The sequence below is a fragment of the Lynx canadensis genome, chromosome E2 (genome assembly GCF_007474595.2).
Source record: "Lynx canadensis isolate LIC74 chromosome E2, mLynCan4.pri.v2, whole genome shotgun sequence".
In the NCBI taxonomy this organism is placed as follows: domain Eukaryota; kingdom Metazoa; phylum Chordata; class Mammalia; order Carnivora; family Felidae; genus Lynx; species Lynx canadensis.
The window spans coordinates 29093399-29112645 of record NC_044317.1 but is presented as its reverse complement, the minus strand read 5'-3'; the positions used below and the strand labels follow the sequence as shown (position 1 = coordinate 29112645).

General features: G+C 52.6%; 1 protein-coding gene across 1 annotated transcript; it reads left to right on the top strand.

Moving 5' to 3' along the window:
- The first annotated feature begins 12988 nt into the window (after positions 1–12988).
- On the top strand, positions 12989–18546 carry IRX6 (iroquois homeobox 6). Its single transcript, XM_030299123.1, has 6 exons — positions 12989–13096; positions 14057–14314; positions 15000–15109; positions 15310–15617; positions 16513–17139; positions 18082–18546. The coding sequence occupies exons 1-6, from the start codon at positions 13052–13054 to the stop codon at positions 18087–18089; spliced, it is 1356 nt and encodes a 451-aa protein (XP_030154983.1). The 5' UTR covers positions 12989–13051; the 3' UTR covers positions 18090–18546.
- The last annotated feature ends 701 nt before the right edge of the window (positions 18547–19247 follow it).

Sequence of the window (19247 nt, the reverse complement as noted above, 5' to 3'; positions counted from 1 at the left end):
TCCAAGCCAAGGAGAATGAAAGGTAATAGGGCCCCCAGCCTCATCTTGGCAGCCCAATCCCTGGAGGGAGAGAAGGCAAGAGAAATTCCAACCCCTGCAGAGTTCATGCTCTTAAACACTTATAAAAGCTTTAAGATCCAGACAAAATCCAGACCTAAGTGCAAAGGTTACTGGAGTTGGGATTTTATTGCCAGATGTAAATCCATCTTCTCTAAGACCTGCTCTGGGTCCCTTGTGCCTCGCTTGAAATATTTCATGTGCGCCGAATGGATTTGTTGGCTCCCTGTTGCCTTCGTAAATTATGAAGTCCAAGTTTCTTAGGGCCTGGATCCAGCAGGGGTAGCTCTAACTGTCCAGCTCCAAGCACGGAATGGAACACAGCTTTGCTTCATTTGTGGGGTTGCCCTGATTTACTCTTCCGTCCACCATTTTGGATTGAAGCTTTTAGCGAGACGGCTTGGCTCACAATAGGTCCCCCTGACCCAGAGCTGATTGGTCCGGTCACAAAGATACTGGACCAGAAATGAACCAATTAAATTCTCTCCCTCCCCACCCCACCCCCACCTCTTTCTCTGTCTCTCTTTCTTAGAAATATGACTCTTATTAAAAGAGACAGTGTTGGAGGCCAAGACTCTTTACTGGCAGCCCCTGGAGAGAAATTCCCCCCAGACCCTTGCTCTCAATGTCTGAATGTATCTCCCCAAGTTTGGATGTCTATATCCTACCTCCCTTGTACCCTTCTGTCCCACTTAACTGAGCCAGTGTTCATCTGTTCCAGTAACAAAAGAATCTTGACTAACTTGTTAGCCCATCCACCCTCAAGACAGAGGCACCTCCTCTTCAGCCTTCCCATTAGCTATTTTTCTGTATTTCTCCCCAAAACCCAGCAACTTCACCTACTTTCTTTTGGAACCCTACGGAACGGTACAGCTGGGTGGGTGAAACAGAGAAGCAGCTGAGAGTACGGGCCTGGGCAAGAGTTAGATCTCTAGAAGTTTCTACGTCTCATCAACATTGCTATGCCTGACCCTGCCAGGACCCGGAGGCACCAATCACAGACTCAGTGGGACCCACCCTCCTTCTTAGTCTGCCCCTGACCGCTTTCTCTGGCCCCCTCCCATTCATGCCCTCCCATCGCTTCTATTATGATCCCCAAATAGCTCCTTCCGTGTTTCTGCATGTGCCATTTCCTCTCTTACCTGGAACCCCCCCTCCTCCCCTCATTAAAAACCCAGCTTGTCTGTCACAGCCAGATTATGGCTTGATCTTCTGCACACAGCCACAAGGCACGATTAGTTAAGATTAGTTACCCCCATTGCCTGTTACACTTATTCTCTCTCATTGCACTTAACATGTTGTATTATTATTATCTGGTTTATTTCACGTCTGTGCCCCCCATTGGACTACTTGGTATTTACCCCCTCGTTCATAGGATGAATGCCGCCAAATTAGCTATCCTTGCCTCTGTACAAAGCGGACTTTGGGGGTTTGTTTCCTTTTTTTTTTATTTTAAGTCCTTCCTAAAGAGATGCAGCCTCATGGGAGAAAAGTCTACAAAGATCTAGCTCTTAAATGTTGAAGTAAGATGTATCATAAACGCTGCCCCCTGAGCGTGCGTGGCCCCGTATAGAACTAAAGGGGAAACTGTACGGATGTGGGGGGAGCTGAGTGCGCAGGAGACAGCGAGCTGTGTAAAGGGAAAGAAAGCTAACAAAGAAGGAAAGAAGGCCAATCTCGGCAGATTCTCCTTTTGCCGTGAGCCAGCTCTGAGGGCGCACAGATCTTTTTAGAACATGGTCCTCCATCAAGGGTGCTCATCGGCATGTCCCATGGATAGTAAGAGGGGAAAAAAAAAATGCTACAGATCTCCTCCACGCTGAGAAATACTACCCAGGTATCAAAAAAAAAGGAGAAACATCTCCGGGCATTTGAAAGACGTGCCGTAGATGGTTAAGCGAGCACAGTGGTGTTCGTTGCACGGGGCAGAGCTAACACTTCTGGCTGTTCACACGGTGCCGGGGTTTACGTAGGAATTTATGAAATCATCAGAAGAAGCCCGTGTGGCAGGCTTCTTATCCCCATTTTACTGATGGGGAAATTGAAAAACGGGGACTAAGAGACTTGTTCCAGAAAGCATGGCTGGTAAAGGGTGGAGCCACTATGCAGCCGGACTCTGTGTCATGCTATGCTACAGAGGCTGTGGGCACACGGGCCCTCAGCCACCGTGCTATGTTGTCATTAATTACGTGTGGGTGGGTGTGTACGGGTGTATGATGGAGAGAGAGAGGGAGACAGAGGGAGAGATTGTATACAGAGCTTATGTTTATATGGCTTGTATTAACATAGAACGTTTCTGGAAGGCAGCCAAGAAACTGTTAGGAGTCCACGCCGCTGGAGAGTGGGGATGAAATAATCAGATGACTTATGTGTCTCTTTCACCCCCACTACACTGTCTTAGGAATTCATTCAGCTGTAAGTAATAGAAAACTCAATTAACAGAGACTTAAACAAAACCAGTTTATTTGTCTGACACAAACTAGAAGCCCGGAGCCAAGGGTTTATTGGCTCCCTGATATGACGGCTACTTTTGCGCGATCGTCTTGACCCCGTGCTCATGGAAACTCCTCTCCCTTGCTTCATTTATTCATTTATCTACTTACTTACTGACTTACTTACTTGTATCCTCATCGGACATTTCTGTATTTTACCTGCGTGCCTTGCACCCTTCCGTCTTCGGCTCTACAACGTCAGCTCGATGAGGATGGGGGTTTTGTTTGGTTTGCGGCTGTATCCCAGCATCTCCGAATCCTACTTGGTGCAGAGTAAATACTCAATAAATGTGTGTTGAACCAATGAATGAACGAACGTTGCGGCGTCAGTCATCACATCCACGTTCACGGACTCAAAAGACGAGGCGGGGCAGCCCTGCCTCGGACCTCTTTTATCCTGAAAATAAATGTTTTCCCAGAATCCTCCATGCAGATTTCCTCTAAGCCTTATTAACCAAAATTGGTTCACATGGTATACTCCTCTCCCCCATCACCCGCCCCCCCCCCCAAGTAAAAGATGCTAGAAAGCCAGCAGCAAGTGGCCATGACTCTACATGGCCATCCCAGACAACATCCGGATGTGCTTAGCCGGGAAGAAGCAGCGTGGGTATCAGTTAGACAATCCATCATTTCTCCCACAGGTAGTTTGACTTTTTACCGGGTGCATGTTCTCCTTTTATTATATATTTTTCTTGAAATACAAACGTCCAGGCCTGCTGAGAATCTCATGGCGTGAGGCTGGGGATGTGTGGGTTTTTAAAGATGCTCCAAAGATTTCGATGCACCATCCATGATTAAAAAAAAAGAACTTTCAGAGAGTCTTACCAGGTATCAGGGAGATTTTAGAGTCCTGGAAAAGGAAATGTGACCTGATTCCCATAAAGATGTAAGCCCAGGAGTCCTTGGTAGATCACTGAGTTCAAGCTCTCCATTTTTCAGATGGGTACACTGAGGCTCCCAGAGGCAGAGAGAGAGTCTTGTCCAAAGCCTCCCAGGCAATCGGTGGTACATTCAGGCTAGGTCCCAGCCTTGTCTCTCAAACCAGCGTCTTGCTCTCTTCAGCTCTTGGCCACCTTAGTCTCCATCATCAGGTGTTTAAAGCCAGGGGCAGGACCCTCCCATTACTCACATTTAACTTTTACAGAAAAACAGCCACCTATCAATTTTTCCTTTCTCTGTTAACTGTATAATCTAGAGTAATAAATTAGTCCCAAGGCAAAAAGATGTCCTTAATCCCCATGCTGCTTTTCCATATCCCTGTGGTGTTTATAACGTAAAAGGAGTTTTAGTGGTTAACATCTACCCTCAGCCTTTCCCTTTATATATGTATAAATTTATATTTCGTAATTATAGTTGCAGGCTTCCCCTCTGCTCTGCCCCTGCCCTTGAGCTGGAGAGTGGCACAGGAAATGGTTTATGTTCTCCGGTCTACACTGACAGTCTAATCCTGCTCATGTATTTCATGCTGTCTCTGTCAAGTCCATTTTCCCTCCACCACAAGTTAGACGCTGGGTCCAGTGGTCCCATCTCCACAGACTCAAAGCAGTTTGTGCCTGGAGCAAACCTAGGCACCCCTCTGAAAGATCTTATGAGCCGATTTTGGGACAGACAGTTTCAGAAATGAGGGCGAGAAGACTCACACCAAGGTCCTGTTGATGGATTTGTTACTGTTGATGACGTGCGTCGTTCTCAGCATCTGGCCTGTGTGATTGCTGTGGACACGGCAAACTTTCTCTTCTGAGCTCATGGTCAGAGCCAACCTGGACCACCACAAAGCAGAGGCACGTGGGGCTTTAAAACTGCCAGGGGAGATCCAATCACAAAACCAAAATGGAAGAACAAGGTGTCACCATCCCAGAGATGGGAAGACCCGCCAGGCTGTACCTCCCAACGCCCGCCCGTATAGAGCACCAAGGTTAGACTTGATGCTTTCTCGCAAAAGGTCCTGGGGCCCGGAAGTGGACCACACAACCATTCAAAGACCCAGTGGCTCTTGGGAGTTGTCTCAAATGCTAATCGGCTATGTCACCTGAGCCAGTGGGTTAATCCCTCTGAAACTCAGCTGCTCATCTGTGGAAAGAGGGTAAGAAAACGCACCTATTTAACCCCCAGTGTAGTTGGGAAAGTGAAAGAGAGCAAGTTATGAATGCACGATACATTAGCTGTTAATGTGCGTAGATTTGAACCAACTGAGTCACTGAGGTCCTAAATTTCCAACCCAGCTGTGTCCCATCCCCTATCCCCATCAACCAGTATCTCTGAGATGCAGTCCCCTGTTGTTCAGACATTATATATGACCCTAGTCTCAACTGTGAAATACACCAGCTGAGAATTCTAGGTGTTAGCGTCGAAGAGACCAAAACATCTATCTGAGTGCCCTGATTTTTTTTTTTCATTTCTATGCCGATACGCGGTATTGTGTAGACATCAAAGGGTAAGGGGACCCAACCCACACAAATAGACCAGAAACAAAGCCGCTCGGATCCACTACATGTTGGGTGAGGTGGTTATTTCTTGAAACTGCATCGTCTCGACAATTCAATGTGGCAATCTGAATGCGTTGTTCTCCCACCACTTTGTGACCAGCAGCTTGAGTCCAGTACGAGCTCCATTACACTAGGCAAGGTATACTCTCATAGGCTCTAGATTCTATAAAATGAAACAAGTGCTATCCAATTTGGGGCAGACATTATAGCTAAACTCTAAGCTCCGTGGGTTCAGAGATTTTAATGGCGTTGCTGGCCACTAAATGCACATTTTGCTAGCGATAAATGATTTCAGGATGTCTTGAAAGTATCTAACTTCTTAGAATGTAGCCTGCATGAGGGCAGGAAAGTCTTCAGTTCAGTGCTCAACCCTTGCCTCCTAACCATCATGCCCAACGTTCAGTACACACAGTGTGTGTCTGTTGAGCAAATCATATATGTTGCTTTTCCTAGACAGGCCTGTGTGCCACTTGAATAGAAGGGCCAGCACCCTCGGATTTTCTTCTGTCCTCACTGGCACCCTGTACTGTGTGTGCACCGAAGATATTCTACCACTCATAGTACGTTAGGACTATGGACTATTAAGGGCACGAGATTGCTCAGGACCACGGTGATCTGTCAAGAACACCCAATGTGACGGGGGCCATACCATAGCTTTGACTCCAAGATATCAGAATCACCTCGATTGCCCTTGAAACTCTTCCTGCGGACAGAATTTCAAGAGAACACTGCAATAGAAAATATTCACTCCCAAATTCCACGACTTCTGTCACTATGAAAAATGCCACGGAAGGAGATTTTTCTTACAAAACAGCAACATGCAAAAGTAATCAGTGCTGGAAGACTCGAAGATAGATGAAGAAAACAAGAGGAACAGATTCAATAGCTCTGGTTTTATGAATAGACTGTTCCAGAACCCCACTCATTTGTAAGACCCTCATGAGATCTTTTTTTACGGCGGGTTATGAATCATCTTCATGATATCTTTAAATGGATGATCAATACTATATTTTCCCATAAAATGTTTGGTTTGAAATCCGATTTTAAGTGCATTAGAGTTTTTGTGCACCGAATCGGTGAACGCCATAATAAATTGTCATCAAATATGAAAGAAATATAGCACGGATTAATTGCCGTATTTATTTATGAGTCTATAAAATACCTTGTGAAAGTCCTGGCACATTTTTGGGATACCAATTTGAACCTTCAGGAAAGTTAAAAGCATTAAAAGAGCCTGCAAGGAGATTTATTATCAGAATGTTTTTAATTGCAGACCCAAGCAGACAAGCAGGTAGTGGAATGGTTCTGCCCTTAATGGGCATGTCTCATGTGTTTCTCTTTTTTTCCCCCTTTAAAAATGATATACTTCCCATATTTTTATTGATTTGCGACGATTTGCTGTAAATTACTGGGGCCGGCACGTGACATCACAAATGGTCTCAGCTTCCCTCAAGCAGTGGGCCCCCGGGTGGTGCAAAAGAGAAGGCTCCTGGCCCGTTCTAATGCTCGGCGTTACAAGTAGGAGAAGCCACGGTGACAGAGAAAACCGGGGAATGTCACCAGTGGGACAAACATGGCTCTGGCTTGGAGCTGCACGTTTTAACCAAAGCCTTAAAAGTCTCCGGCAACGAAATCCTAAAGCGGGAAGAATAACCAAGGACCCACCTTATCGCCTGCCTGGTCACAGTGTCCTAGTCAGAGAGCTGTAGGCCAACTCTGCACCGTCCCTGGCTCTCGTCCGAGTCAGCGCTTTGGCAGCAACCTTCCCTGTAGGTCCAGGCCACGAGTCTGTTCCCGAGCTGCACAGTCAGGACCGCCCCTAGGCCCTGTCACAAAGGGGGAAAGGCCATCGCATCTTAGCCCAGTGGATCCTAACATGCAGTCCTTTTCAGGTGCTTATTTCTTACATGCGTTTCTCTCCGTTAGACTTCGTCTTCAGAAGCTGTTCTCTGGGGCGCCTGGGTGGCTCAGTGAGTTAAGCTTCCGACTCCAGCCCAGGTCATGACCTTGTGGTTCGTGGATTCGAGCTCCGCATTGGGCTCTCCGCTATGAGCACGGAGCCCACTTGGATCCTCTGTGCCCGTCTCTCTCTGCCCCACCCTCCCCTCCCCAAAATAAATAAAAACATTTAAAAAAAAATTTTTTTAAGTTGTTCTCTGGTTTTCTAATCCACACGCCTGTTGTTTACTTTCTATTTTAATTCCTTGAAAACACTAGACGCCTTAAGCTTATCATGAGAAAGATGTTACCATCCACAGGATAAAAATCATCAAGACTTTCTATATACAAAAACTGCTTTACAAGCAAGAAGTTAATGCACCGAATTGCACCCCCCCCTCCGTGAGGCCAAAGCTTAAAAAATATATATATTATATATATACATATATTAAATATAATTATTTAATATTAATATATTAATATATATATAATTTAAGCAAAGCTTAAAAAGTATATATATATATATATATATATATATATATCCTTTAGTCAGTAACTAAATTCCATTCATTGCTTTTTTTTTTTTTTAAACCAGTGTAGGTATAGAGACCCGAACTTGGCTAGATTTTCTGGAGTGTTTTTGTTGCTGTTATTTTGATTCATATATTTATCAGTCACAGCTGGGGCTGCTTGCTGTTTTCTATTTTAGTTAAGGATCCACATCAAATTTCTAAAACTCCCCAAATATTGTGTAAGTGCTTTCATAATACAGGCTGATAGAAAAGCATGTGGTAAAGATCAAGAATTTGTGTATACCGGTCCCTCTTTTGATATTTTCTCTGCTAAATCACACTGTGTGTGGACACGACATGTGAATTCTCTGGGTCCAGTTGGAGTTAGACCACATCTCCTGGCTGTGTCTGCCTTTATGTGTGTTTGAAATACGGTCTTGTGGAAAGACCCAAAGTCTGGGGGTCTGGATTCCGGTCCCCCCCTCTGCCATCTACTGGGTTCCGTGATCTTGGATTTGCTTCCCACCTTCTCCAATTTCCTTACCCTAAACCTTAAAAGAGATAAAGCAGAGGTGTTTGGGATAGCTCCCAAGCACGCTACGAATGCAAGGGAATTTTATTATCTACACGCCATGATTTGTAACTAAGCTCAGGTGTACCTGGTCTGTGGACACACCAGGACCTCTGCACCGAGTGTCTTTTTTTTTTTTTTTTTTTTTTTTTTTTTACTTTATTCAGAAATTCATTCTAGTTGCCACCTTCTTGACAAACGGCATTAGCACCCTCATCTGGGAATTCTTGCCTTTTTATTTTTTTCCTCCTGATGCCAAGGTTGCTGTTGACAGTGTGTATTCAGGCCAGGCAGGGGCTCCCTGTGTTTCCCAATCAGATTCTACGCACAGTACTTGAGTCAGAACAATTAGTGTTCATTTCGGCTTTACTCGGGTAGACCTGCGGTGACTGATCAGTATAAATTATAGATGCATCTGTCCAGATGCACTTGTTCACTCGTGCATAGATTTGAGGAAATTTCATCTTTCTCAGTGCAAAAACAGTCACTAAAAAAAAAAAAAAATCTGTACTTAAAAAATATAACTTTAACCCGTTTTCATCTATGTTATTATGCCCATACACTCATACATTGCATCTGTGATTTGAGGCATTTGAACTTGATTTGGGCATTTCTGGGTTGTTACTCACCCCAGCCCTTGTCAAGTCTTCCGTCTTTATAAAATATTAGGAAATGATGGATATTTAAGCCCAAATAATACAATAAGATTCGTGTGTGTGCATGCTGCATTTAAGTTTATTGTCAAAGACACGTCCTTTTTTTAAAAGTGTTGATTTTCTTTCTTTTCTTTTTTTTTTTCAACGTTTATTTATTTTTGGGACAGAGAGAAACAGAGCATGAACGGGGGAGGGGCAGAGAGAGAGGGAGACACAGAATCGGAAACAGGCTCCAGGCTCTGAGCCATCAGCCCAGAGCCCGACGCGGGGCTCGAACTCACGGACCGCGAGATCGTGACCTGGCTGAAGTCGGACGCTTAACCGACTGCGCCACCCAGGCGCCCCTAAAAGTGTTGATTTTCATTTCAGTTAGTTAACACACAGTGCAATGTTAGTTTCAGGTGTGCAATACAGTGATTCAACAGTTCCGTACGTCACCCCGTGCTCGTCAGGACAAGTGCCCTCCTTGATCCCCATCCCCTATTTCCCCCATCCCCCACCCACCCGCCCTCTGGTAACCACCAGTTTGTTCTCTCTAGTTAAGAGTCTGTTTCTTGCTCGAAGACACACCCTTCTCTCTGTCTGCTCGGGACCTTCATCGAATTTAAAGCAAAGCAACATGAACTTCAAATAAACGATGCGGATGAGGCCTCTCCCTGCTCCAAATAGGCTTTTGACTCTTCATATTTGTTTTAATGAGCAGCTAAAGGACATATGGGGGCATATTGCATAATACAACAAAAGAGTCTGGCCCACTTGTGGAAAATACTTTGGGTGGAGTGTCCCCCTCGAATAGAACAGGGAGGGTCTGCATCGCATAGGTTTGTCTACTAGCTTCAGTGAAATTCACACACATACGCACCATCGGGCATTTTTCCCAAAACTGAATTAATCCGTGCTAAACAAAGCAATGAGAAGCCAGAGCACTCAGCCGCCAAAGTGAGGGTCTGTCAACGGTCAGGAGGATGAGAGCAGATCCCACGGCCGCTTCCCTCACTCAGGCCCTCGAAGAGAGACTTCCTTGTCTCCCCCCCCACCCCCACCCCCCAGGTCTCTGCCAGACAAAGGTTGATGTTGGTTGAACCCACCGGCTGTGTTTTGTTACGAGGCTCTGAAAATCGCCGGAAGAGAACACGGTTCCTAAGAACTATTTTTTAGGGAGCCCCACCTAATGCTGGTGGTGGTCACAGTCAAAGCGCGAGGGTACCTGGCAGGCATAGCAATAGAAGAAATACGAAACCAAGGTTCCCCCGTGTCCGGAAGTGGCAGCCTCCCTCCCCTAGACACTCTGATACTGTCAAGTAACTTCGGAGACAATAGAAAGGTGCCTTAATATAAAACCTGCTCCTTCGCTTGTCCTTCTCTACGTAAGAAGAAAAGCGCTGAGGGACCTTCATTTCCTTAGCCTCCAATGTACTTCACCAGTGTTCTTCCTCCTTTTTTCTTTTTTCTCTTGAAAACTCTTGTTGCTTTTCTCTAATCCTAGAGCGCAAAGACAAGAGGTAGGCCTGGAGGCCCTGCACACGGCATTGCTCCCGCAGAGGTCTTATAAATCAGCTAAAAAATCAATACGTTCTATATGGCAGCTTCTCCTTTGCAACCAGATCGCCAGGGGACAGAACTAATGCTTTTTCTTCACCACCAACCCCATCTTTCTGTCATAAAAAAAAATCTGCTTAGGAAAGAAGGGGCAATCAAAGTTGCTGAGTAAGTATTTCAACTATCTAATGTTATTACTTTACAATTGACATACCTTCCCTCTGGAAATGTTTGCAATTAATTAATTAGCAGTAATCTTCCCCAAGGGACTAATTGAATGAATTCTCTCCAATGCTCCCTTAAAAAAAAAAAAAATAGCTTAGATGTATCCAAGCTGCAAATGTGTGGATAGCTCCAAAGTGCGTTTTGAAAAAATCAAGGGATGTATCTATTACGGGGAATTTTTATCACTAAATCAATCTGGCGAGGACTATGATTCTTTTTCTAACTGGGAGTTTCCCGGGGTTGAACGCAAGGTTTCTCCAAGGTAACGGACCAGGCAACCCAGCTGGGTTCGTTAATATTGAGAATGGAGCTTGTCCTCATAATAATCATCCCAGGCAGAGGGGTCTGCGGTCGGCGGCTTCTTCTGTGCCTTGCGTGTTCTGCAGAATCTGTTTGGGGAGGTGGGCGAGCCGATGTTGTTCCAAACAGGTAGCTGGCTTCTGGGCCTACCAGTTCCCTCTGCGAGAGTCCAGAGGGAAGCTCGCGGCCAGGGATCCCAGGCCAGGGCCCTAGACCTTGCATGGTCTTTGGGCTTCCTCCTCGCCTCGCAAAATCCCAGGGCAGAGTCCCGGGTTGTTCCTAACATCTGAGCCACACGTTCTTGCGTTTCAACTAGAAAATAAAACTGGGTCCTTGAACCAACCCCCTGGATTCCTCTGAGGAGGTGCAGTGAGGACCTGGGAGAGCGTTTTGTAACCCTGTGAGTGAAAGGCGAGACTTTCTGAGGTTTCTGGCCTGCAAGCCCCAGAGCCTGAGTTCCACTGGGATCTCGGCAGCATCCCCCGAAGACCTTCCCCCATTAGACTGGACGCCCCGTCCTTCCCCCCCCCCCCGCGCCCCTCCCCCTTCCCCAGCGTCGCGGTTTGGTGGCCCTCGGTGGGTATGCTCCAGGCCTGGGGAATTGAGCCTTGAGTGCGCAGGATCTACAGTGCTCACAAACTGGCGGCCGCTGGTCTCGTGCCAGGCCTAGAGCACGCAGCCCCCTCCCGGGCACAAACGAGCTCCTCCGCCCATCAGCGCCCCTTTGAGGACCCCTGGGATAGAGGGGGGTGGTCAGATCTCTGGGCCCAACCCGGCGTCGCGGCGGAGCGCCGGGCTTGGGCCTCAGTCCCCGCGAGCTGAACCGCGGCTCGCCAGCGCCACCCCCAGCGGAGCGCAGCGGCTGCAGCTCGGCCCCGGCACCTTCCTGTGGGGCTCCCCGGCTCCCCCGTGGACACAGCGGTCTGTGCGCAGGAAGCAACCAAGCGTCGTCTTCGGAGGAGATGCCCAGGGGTGTTCGCCAGCTGTCTGCGGATGCCAAGGGTCAGTTTTAGCGCGTTTCCAGGCCGAGTCCAAGCGGAACTGAATCTTGGCCTCGAGGGGGCGCTATTCGCTCTGTTCGGAGGCCAGAGGCTGCAGAGAAGCCCCTGGGTCGAGACCCTGGCAAAGACCCGGGCCCCGAGAGCCTGAATCTAGCTAGAGTCCTGGGGAGGCTGGGGTGGGGAATCAGATTCCGAAGCACAAAGACGGGCGGGCCAGTGGGAACCACCGACGCTCCCCGGCCGCGGCCCCAACCAGTGCCGGGCCTGTGGCGAGAACAAACTTTCCTGCAGCGGAGGGGCGGGGGAGCCGGGCTGGAGGCTAGTCCCCCGAGCCGCCGCTCTCCTCCACCTGCCTGTGTTCAACCTGCGCCCAGCCTTCGCCCACCCCGGTTCCCTCCCCTCCCCCTCGCGCCTCTGTTCGCTTGGACTCATCTCTCTCCTCTCCCCTCCTCCTTCTCCCTCTTGCCTTTCTCCCCCACTTTTCTCCTCTCTTTTTTCTCCTATCTCTTCTTTTGTATTCTCTCCCCCCTCGCCGCCTGGCTTGCTTCTCTCCTCCTCCGGGCCGCAGGGGAGGAGGTAAACGCGCTGCGCCCGGGGCCTGCGCGGCACAGAGGGAGGCGTTTCTCCTACTTCTCCCGGGTAATTTGGAGAGGTTGTGTGTGTGTGTGTGTGTGTGTGTGTGCGCGCGCGCGCGCGCGCGTGAGTTTAAGGCGAAAAGGGGTAGGATCCAGCGCCAAACACAGAGGGTCAGGGTCTTTGACGTTCCTCACCAGCTGCACAAACCTCCCGGAACAAGTGTGAGCGTGGGTGAGAGTGCGCGCGCGCGCACGGGCTGGCTGCGCTTGGCACGCTTGGTGGCCCGGGGCCCCAGGGCCCGGGGGCCCGCCTGGCGGCCCGGGATTACCGTGACGTCACATTGAGCCTCTGGCCACCTTGGACTGGGACACCTCTGAAGCCTCACAGCCCGGCGCCGCGCCTCACCTTGCCTCGCCACCGCGCGACTTTGGGAACCCGCATCCTCTCCCTTTCCTTGCCCATCCATGGGCCCTTCTGTCTTCCGGACCACGCGGGCCGGAGGGGCGCCTTCTGGAGCGCAGGGCTCGGCAGCCGGACTGCCCTGGGCTCTGCCTCCAGTCGTGCCAAGCGGGCGGAGGACCGGGCGCTGGGCACCAGCAGCCGTGTAAGGAACCGAGGCGGCGCACGGCTGGAGGCGCAGAATCGCGGGGCTGAGGCGGGAACTCGCAAGGGAAGGAGGAGGGCCAGGGACAGCTACCATGTCCTTCCCGCACTTTGGACACCCTTACGGCAGCGCTTCCCAGGTAAGAAGGGCCTCCATGGGGGATGGGGGCTGACACAGAGGAGGGGGTGCCCAGTGCACGCGCCTGCAGCTGAGCGCCCCCCTTTCGCACGAGTCTTCCGAGAAGACAGAGAGAGCAGGGACCAGGGTAATGTACCACAGACCCCTCCGACATCCCCAACCTCTGGCCGAGAACCTTCCACTCCCCCAGTGCAAGCCGGAAGATCGTGTGACCCGAAACTTGGGCACTAACCACGCGCTAAGCGAGGTGGGTGGGATCTCAGAGATCTTCCAGACAGGCCTCCTTATTGTACAGATATCCGAGGTGACCCGGATCTCTCCACCTCAGCATTGTTCAGTGGTTTGCTTGTTGACTTCTGTACTTATCCTCTCCCTTCTTTGACCGGGTCCAAGCTCTCTGCTTCCGGCTCCTTGGGTTTTCCAGATTACGGTGGGTGTTGTGCAGTGACAAGGATTTCCTGGGGACACCCACCGCTGTCCTCCAGTTTCTGCCTAGATTGTGGGGTCTAGTTCCCACTTGACCTCTGACCCGCTTTGGGATCTTGGACAAGTCTCCCTGGTGCTCCTGCCCGATCTATAAAAAAGGGAGCTGGAGTAAGAGGTGATGGTGGTCGCTAAGCCTAACTTCTAGCTCTGCCTTTGTAAGATCCCGTGATGGGGGCGGAGGAGGGGTGGGCGAGGGAACAAGAAGAGTTTGGCTTCTGTAATTCGGGTTTCAGACCGTGCCATCGCCTCGACCCCCGGGACTCTGGAGCCTGAGCAACGTTTTAGAAGTACCTATGAGGGCAGTTTGGCTAAATTACGTCTTCAGATCATTTCCATCGCAGCAGAGTGCTCGCTCAGCTCTGGGTGGCATTTAGTTCATGTTGAATGAGGGAGCGATCGGGCTGTTCTGCCGCTGGCTCCCGCCAGCCTGAGGCGCCGGTCCCTGACCTCCGGTGCGCCCCTCTCACCCCCGTAGTTTCTGGTGTCTGCAAGTTCCAGCGCCACTTGCTGCGAATCCGCCCCGCGCTCGGTCCCAGACGTGGCCTCAGGCTCCACCCCGGCGGCCGCTCTCTGCTGCGCGCCCTACGACGGTCGGCTGCTGGGCAGTGCGCGGCCCGAGCTGGGCGCGGCCTTGGGCATCTACGGAGCCCCCTACGCGGCCGCCGCAGCTGCCCAGAGCTACCCAAGCTACCTGCCCTACAGCCCAGAGCCGCCCGCGCTGTACGGGGCGCTGGTGAGTACCCCTGGGTCTGTTCGCCAAAACCCATCCGGCCCCCGGGGGGGGGGGGCATGAACAAGGCAGCAGCGGGTGAAATCCAGTAAGAAGTCTGGGGGGGGGGCTGGAGGGGGACATTGAGGAAGGAGGCGAAACTCCGAGGAAGGGAAACGGGTAGGATTATAAAGCGCGGGGGGCAGTTTGACCCTTTGCAGAACTCCGTCCTGATTACAAAACATCTGTGCTTCGGTTCACTCGTGGTAGGGAGCCTCAGTTTACAGACGAGGAAACTGAAATGAAGAGGGGCTCAAACCCCTTGCCCAAAGCCACGAAGATACAGAGGGTCAGAGAATAGCTCTGGAAGGAGAGTGAGGCAGGGAAGGTCCCCAGCTGGTAGGGACGGGGGATTGGGAGTAGTCACAAGTGGTGACAGTAATAAGGAGGAGAGCTCGCCTTTAACCACTGCTTATTCTGCACCAGGGATTCTGCCAAGGGTGCTTCTTCCATACCCTAGAGGTACTGTTGTTATTCCCAGTTACCACGGGGAAACTGAGGCACAGAGTAAACAACTGTGCCCAAGGTCGCATAGCCAGTAGGAGTGGTAGGACCGGACTGGACTCCAGAGGTCACGCCCTTAGCAACTATACTGCCTCTTCCCCAAACGTCGTCCTGAATTCTCTCTTCCCACCCCAACCCCCACCAGAATCCACAGTATGAATTTAAAGAGGCCGCAGGGAACTTTACACCTGGCCTGGCACAAGCAGGAGCCTATTACCCCTATGAGCCGACCCTGGGGCAGTACCAGTACGACCGGTAAGGCATGGGGTGCCTTGGTAGCTGGCGTTACAGGTCCTTCCCCGCCTCCCGCCATAGGGCCCATCTGGGAACAGCCTGGGAAGGAGGGTGTGTGAGGAGGGGGGAGCACGGAACCTCATTTCCCGGCCTCAGACTGTCTCCTGCCTGCAGCCCCAGGTTCTCAGACCCAGAACTGTGAGCCAGGTTCTCCCCCCCAGGTATGGAGCGGTGGAGTTGAGTGGCACTGGCCGCCGGAAGAACGCCACCCGGGAGACCACCAGCACGCTCAAGGCCTGGCTGAACGAGCACCGCAAGAACCCCTACCCCACCAAGGGCGAGAAGATCATGCTGGCCATCATCACCAAGATGACCCTCACCCAGGTGTCCACCTGGTTCGCCAACGCGCGCCGGCGCCTCAAGAAGGAGAACAAGATGACGTGGGCGCCCAAGAGCAAAGGCGGGGAGGAGAGGAGGGCTGAGAGTGGAGCAGAGGAGTCCCTGGGCTGCCTGAATGGTGACGCCAAAGGTACCCAGAATGTTCCCCACCCCACCTTTCGGCTTTCCCAGCTAGATAGCGGGCTGATGGCACTTTGGCGAGCTGCCTTGGACAACAGCGTCTTTGGAGGCGCTCCCTGACTTACCCTTGCACTTGTGTTCCTCCCCCACCACACACACACACACACACACACACACACACACACACACCTCTGAGCCTTTGCCTGTACAGTTCCCTCTGCCTGGAATTCCCTACATAACTGGCTTCTTCTTGACTTCTATAGTGTGGGCTGGACAAAGCCCTCCCTGGCCACCCAAGCTCACTTAGCCCCTCAGTTATTCTCTATCACATCGGCCTGTTGTATTTCCTCTGCCATACCTGTCACTGTGGGAAGGCGGTCCGGTCCTGTCTGCCTCCCCCTGCCAGAACATCACCTCCACCAGACAGTGTCTCTTACTCGCTGCCGTATTCCCTAAATTCTTAATACCCAAGTGCCTAGATGACGTCTGGCCCATAGATGGCACTCCATAAATATTTGCTGAATTAAATAATACACACCAGCTACCTGTGGATGCTGGAATTGGAGGGGAAAGTGTCCCCTTGGGCGTATGTCTGTTTGCTTTACGGTGGAGACACTGAGATCCAGGTCGTAGGCAGGAAAAAGCGTTAGTTTCTTTGCACCAGAGAGGAGTCTTCCCAGGAGTGGGGGCGGGGCTGGGGCCTACATTCTTTCCCGGGGGGGGGGGGGGGGGGGGCAAGCCGGAGCGCTGGGAGGACTGTAAGAGACGGTTTGGCCAGCCTGGTGAGCAACCCCGAGAATGCCCTCAGTCACAGCCATCTTGCTAAAAGCTTCTCGGGAGTGGGCACTCCCGCGGATTTCCCTTGGGGCCTGGGGCTTTTCTCACTCGGTCCTGATTTCCCGCAGATGCTTCTGCAAGCCAGGAGGCCCGAGGGCTCCGGCTGAGTGACCTGGAAGACCTGGAGGAAGAGGAGGAGGAGGAGGAGGAAGAGGAGGAGGCCGAAGAAGAGGAGGCGGTGGCCACCGCTACGGACAGGCTGGCTGAGTTCCATAAAGACTCGCAGGCGCAGCCAGCACCATACGCCGCCGCGGCGGCTCGAGAGGCCCGGCTGGAGCGCCGGGAGTGCGGCCTGGCGGCGCGCCCCTTCTCTTTCATTGAGCCCCCCGGGTCGGGAGAAGCGGATTTCCTCCGGGCGGAGCCTGGGGGCCCCACGTTGACCCTGCACTACCCGTGCCGCGAGAAACCGCGCATCTGGTCCCTGGCGCACACTGCGGCAGCCAGCGCCGTCGACGGGGCAGCGCCAACCCCTCCCAGGCCGCGAAGTCCCGAGTGCCGTCTGATTCCGGGACCAACCCCGGGCTCCGGCGGCCCACCCGCCGTCCCCAGAGACTCCGCGGGCGAAGAGTCTTCCCGCGCAGCCAAAGCCTTTGGAAACCACCCGTTCGCCCTGCAGGGGCCGCCGATGAACTGTGCGCCCTGCCCGCGGCGGAGGGAGCCTGCAGTGCGGTGCCCGTACCCGTCTGGAGCAGAAGGTAGTGGGTCCCCAACGGCGCTGGGTGTGTCCGTCCAAAGGACAGGGCTGCCCACGGTGCCGCCCGGCCACTGTCCAGCCTCTCGGCCTCTGGGGCGCGGCCACGTTGGGACCTGGAGCGGGCTTGTCCCACAGCGCTTCCTGAAACAGCAGCTTAGGAACCAAAGCACTAACTAATTCCGCCTCCTTTTGAAACTTAATAGTAATGGGCTCAGAGTGAGACAGTAACTTGCCTAGGCGCACTGAGCAAGTCGTCAACCTAGACCTCTGCGCCCCGGTGCCCAATGTGCTGGCAAATGTGCCAGGTGGGCTCCATCACGACCTTCTGGCAGAGACACCCTTGCCCCCTGCCCGCCCCTCGGGGAGGCCAGCTGGCCCCCTGCGGTGCTGGCACCCAGAGTTTGCTAGGGCTGGGCCGGAACCAGGGCCTTCCAAGAAGCCTGAAAGGACGGGCCAGATACATGCACTTGGTTTAAGGCCAGCGCTTAAGTCCAGCTGGAGCCCTGCCTTGGGCCGGCTGAAACCCCTGGGGAGGGTGGCCGAGGGTTGGGGCTGTCCCTGGAGAGCGCTCACCCCCAAGGGCTCAGCCCCAGCCGGGTGTGACTGCCAATATCTGCCTACTGGCCCTGGCTGGTTCTCTGGCTGTGCCTGGCGGAAGGGAATCGCACCCCACAAAGGGACATTCCCCCCAGCATCAGGCAGCTTCCGGCAATTACTGTCAGATTCTGCTTTGTAGTAATTTCTCTCAGGATTAGCTCCTGGCTTAGAAAACTGGGTTACGCTGTTATTTGAATTTGCACATAACGGGGTCCGAATGTTCCTTCTAGCAAGCAAATTGCCTCTAGACCTTTGATTCCCTTCGGATGGGACACCACCGACCTTCCATTTCCTGGGAATCAGCGCCAAGCGGCCTTCGGGTTTTAATCAACCTTTCCTCTCTCAGCAGGTTAGCGCAATGGCTGCGATTTGCGGAAGAATCTCGGAAATACGCCCTACTTTTGGAACTCACCTCCACGCTCGGAAGCTGGGAGACCTTGCCAGGGACTGGGGGCTCTCGCTTCGCCTAAGACACAGACTCACAGAAACCCTTACCCCGGCCCTTCTTGCACGCAGAGCTGGGAGTGGCGGGCGGACGTGCATCTCGCCAGACCCGCTGGAGGAGGTGGCGCGGGGCACCCGGGGGAGGGCCGGGTGGGACAGCCGGGCGAGTCTGGCCTGTGCACCCACTCGGGACACTGAGTCGGCCTCCCTCCTCTTGATTCAGGGTCTGCAGCAACTCCTTCTCTCTCTCACCCCCACCCTACCCCCCTTCACTTTGTAACTTCAGCGCCGACCTGGTCCCTAAGGATCACCTGCGTCTTCTCCTCGTCCTTATTCCTTGTGTCCTCAAAAATAATCACATCAAACCAGACCCGTGTGGCGTGTCTGTGCCAGGGGCGCTGGGAGGCCAGGGCGGAGGGGAGGATGGAATGAGGCCAGGGATCTGGGGCCAGGGCGGCGTGAGCTGCAGACCTCAGTCCCTCTCACCGCAAGGAGAGAGGCTGGCGAGGTTAAGGCCGAGGCCCCGAGGGCGCCTAACTCTGTCTACCTGACGCTGCCTGTACCTAACTGGCCGAGCAGGGTGACGCGCGGCGGCGGGGTCTTGTGCACTGGGGCAACGGGGCGGAAATGGTGAGGTCGGAGGTCGGGGAGCTGTCAGCGTATTTGGAAGCTGCATTTGTTTCCGGGCTCGTACTTGGGTTTTAGTTTCTTGGGAGGACGGGGGATAACCTTGGCCGTCCTTGGCACGCAGCGGGGATCCCCGCGCTCCTCCCGTCGTACAAAACTGCAAAGTGTGACGGCTTGCTGGGTCCCGGGGAGGCAAGAGGAGACATTCTTTTAAGGAACCAAGGATCGGCAATCACTTCCGGTACAGGCCGACCAATGGGAACCGATGGGCAGGGAACCGGACTCGGTGCCCCGCGGGGAGCCGTGTCTGGAGCAGGAGCGGGGGGGGGGGGGGGGGGGGGGGGGGCGGAGAGATGGAAAGCCGCCCGCGCCCGGCCTGAGTTCGCGTCCCGGGCCTCTTGGCCTCGGCCGGAGCCAGCCAGGGAGCTGGCCGCTGCCCAC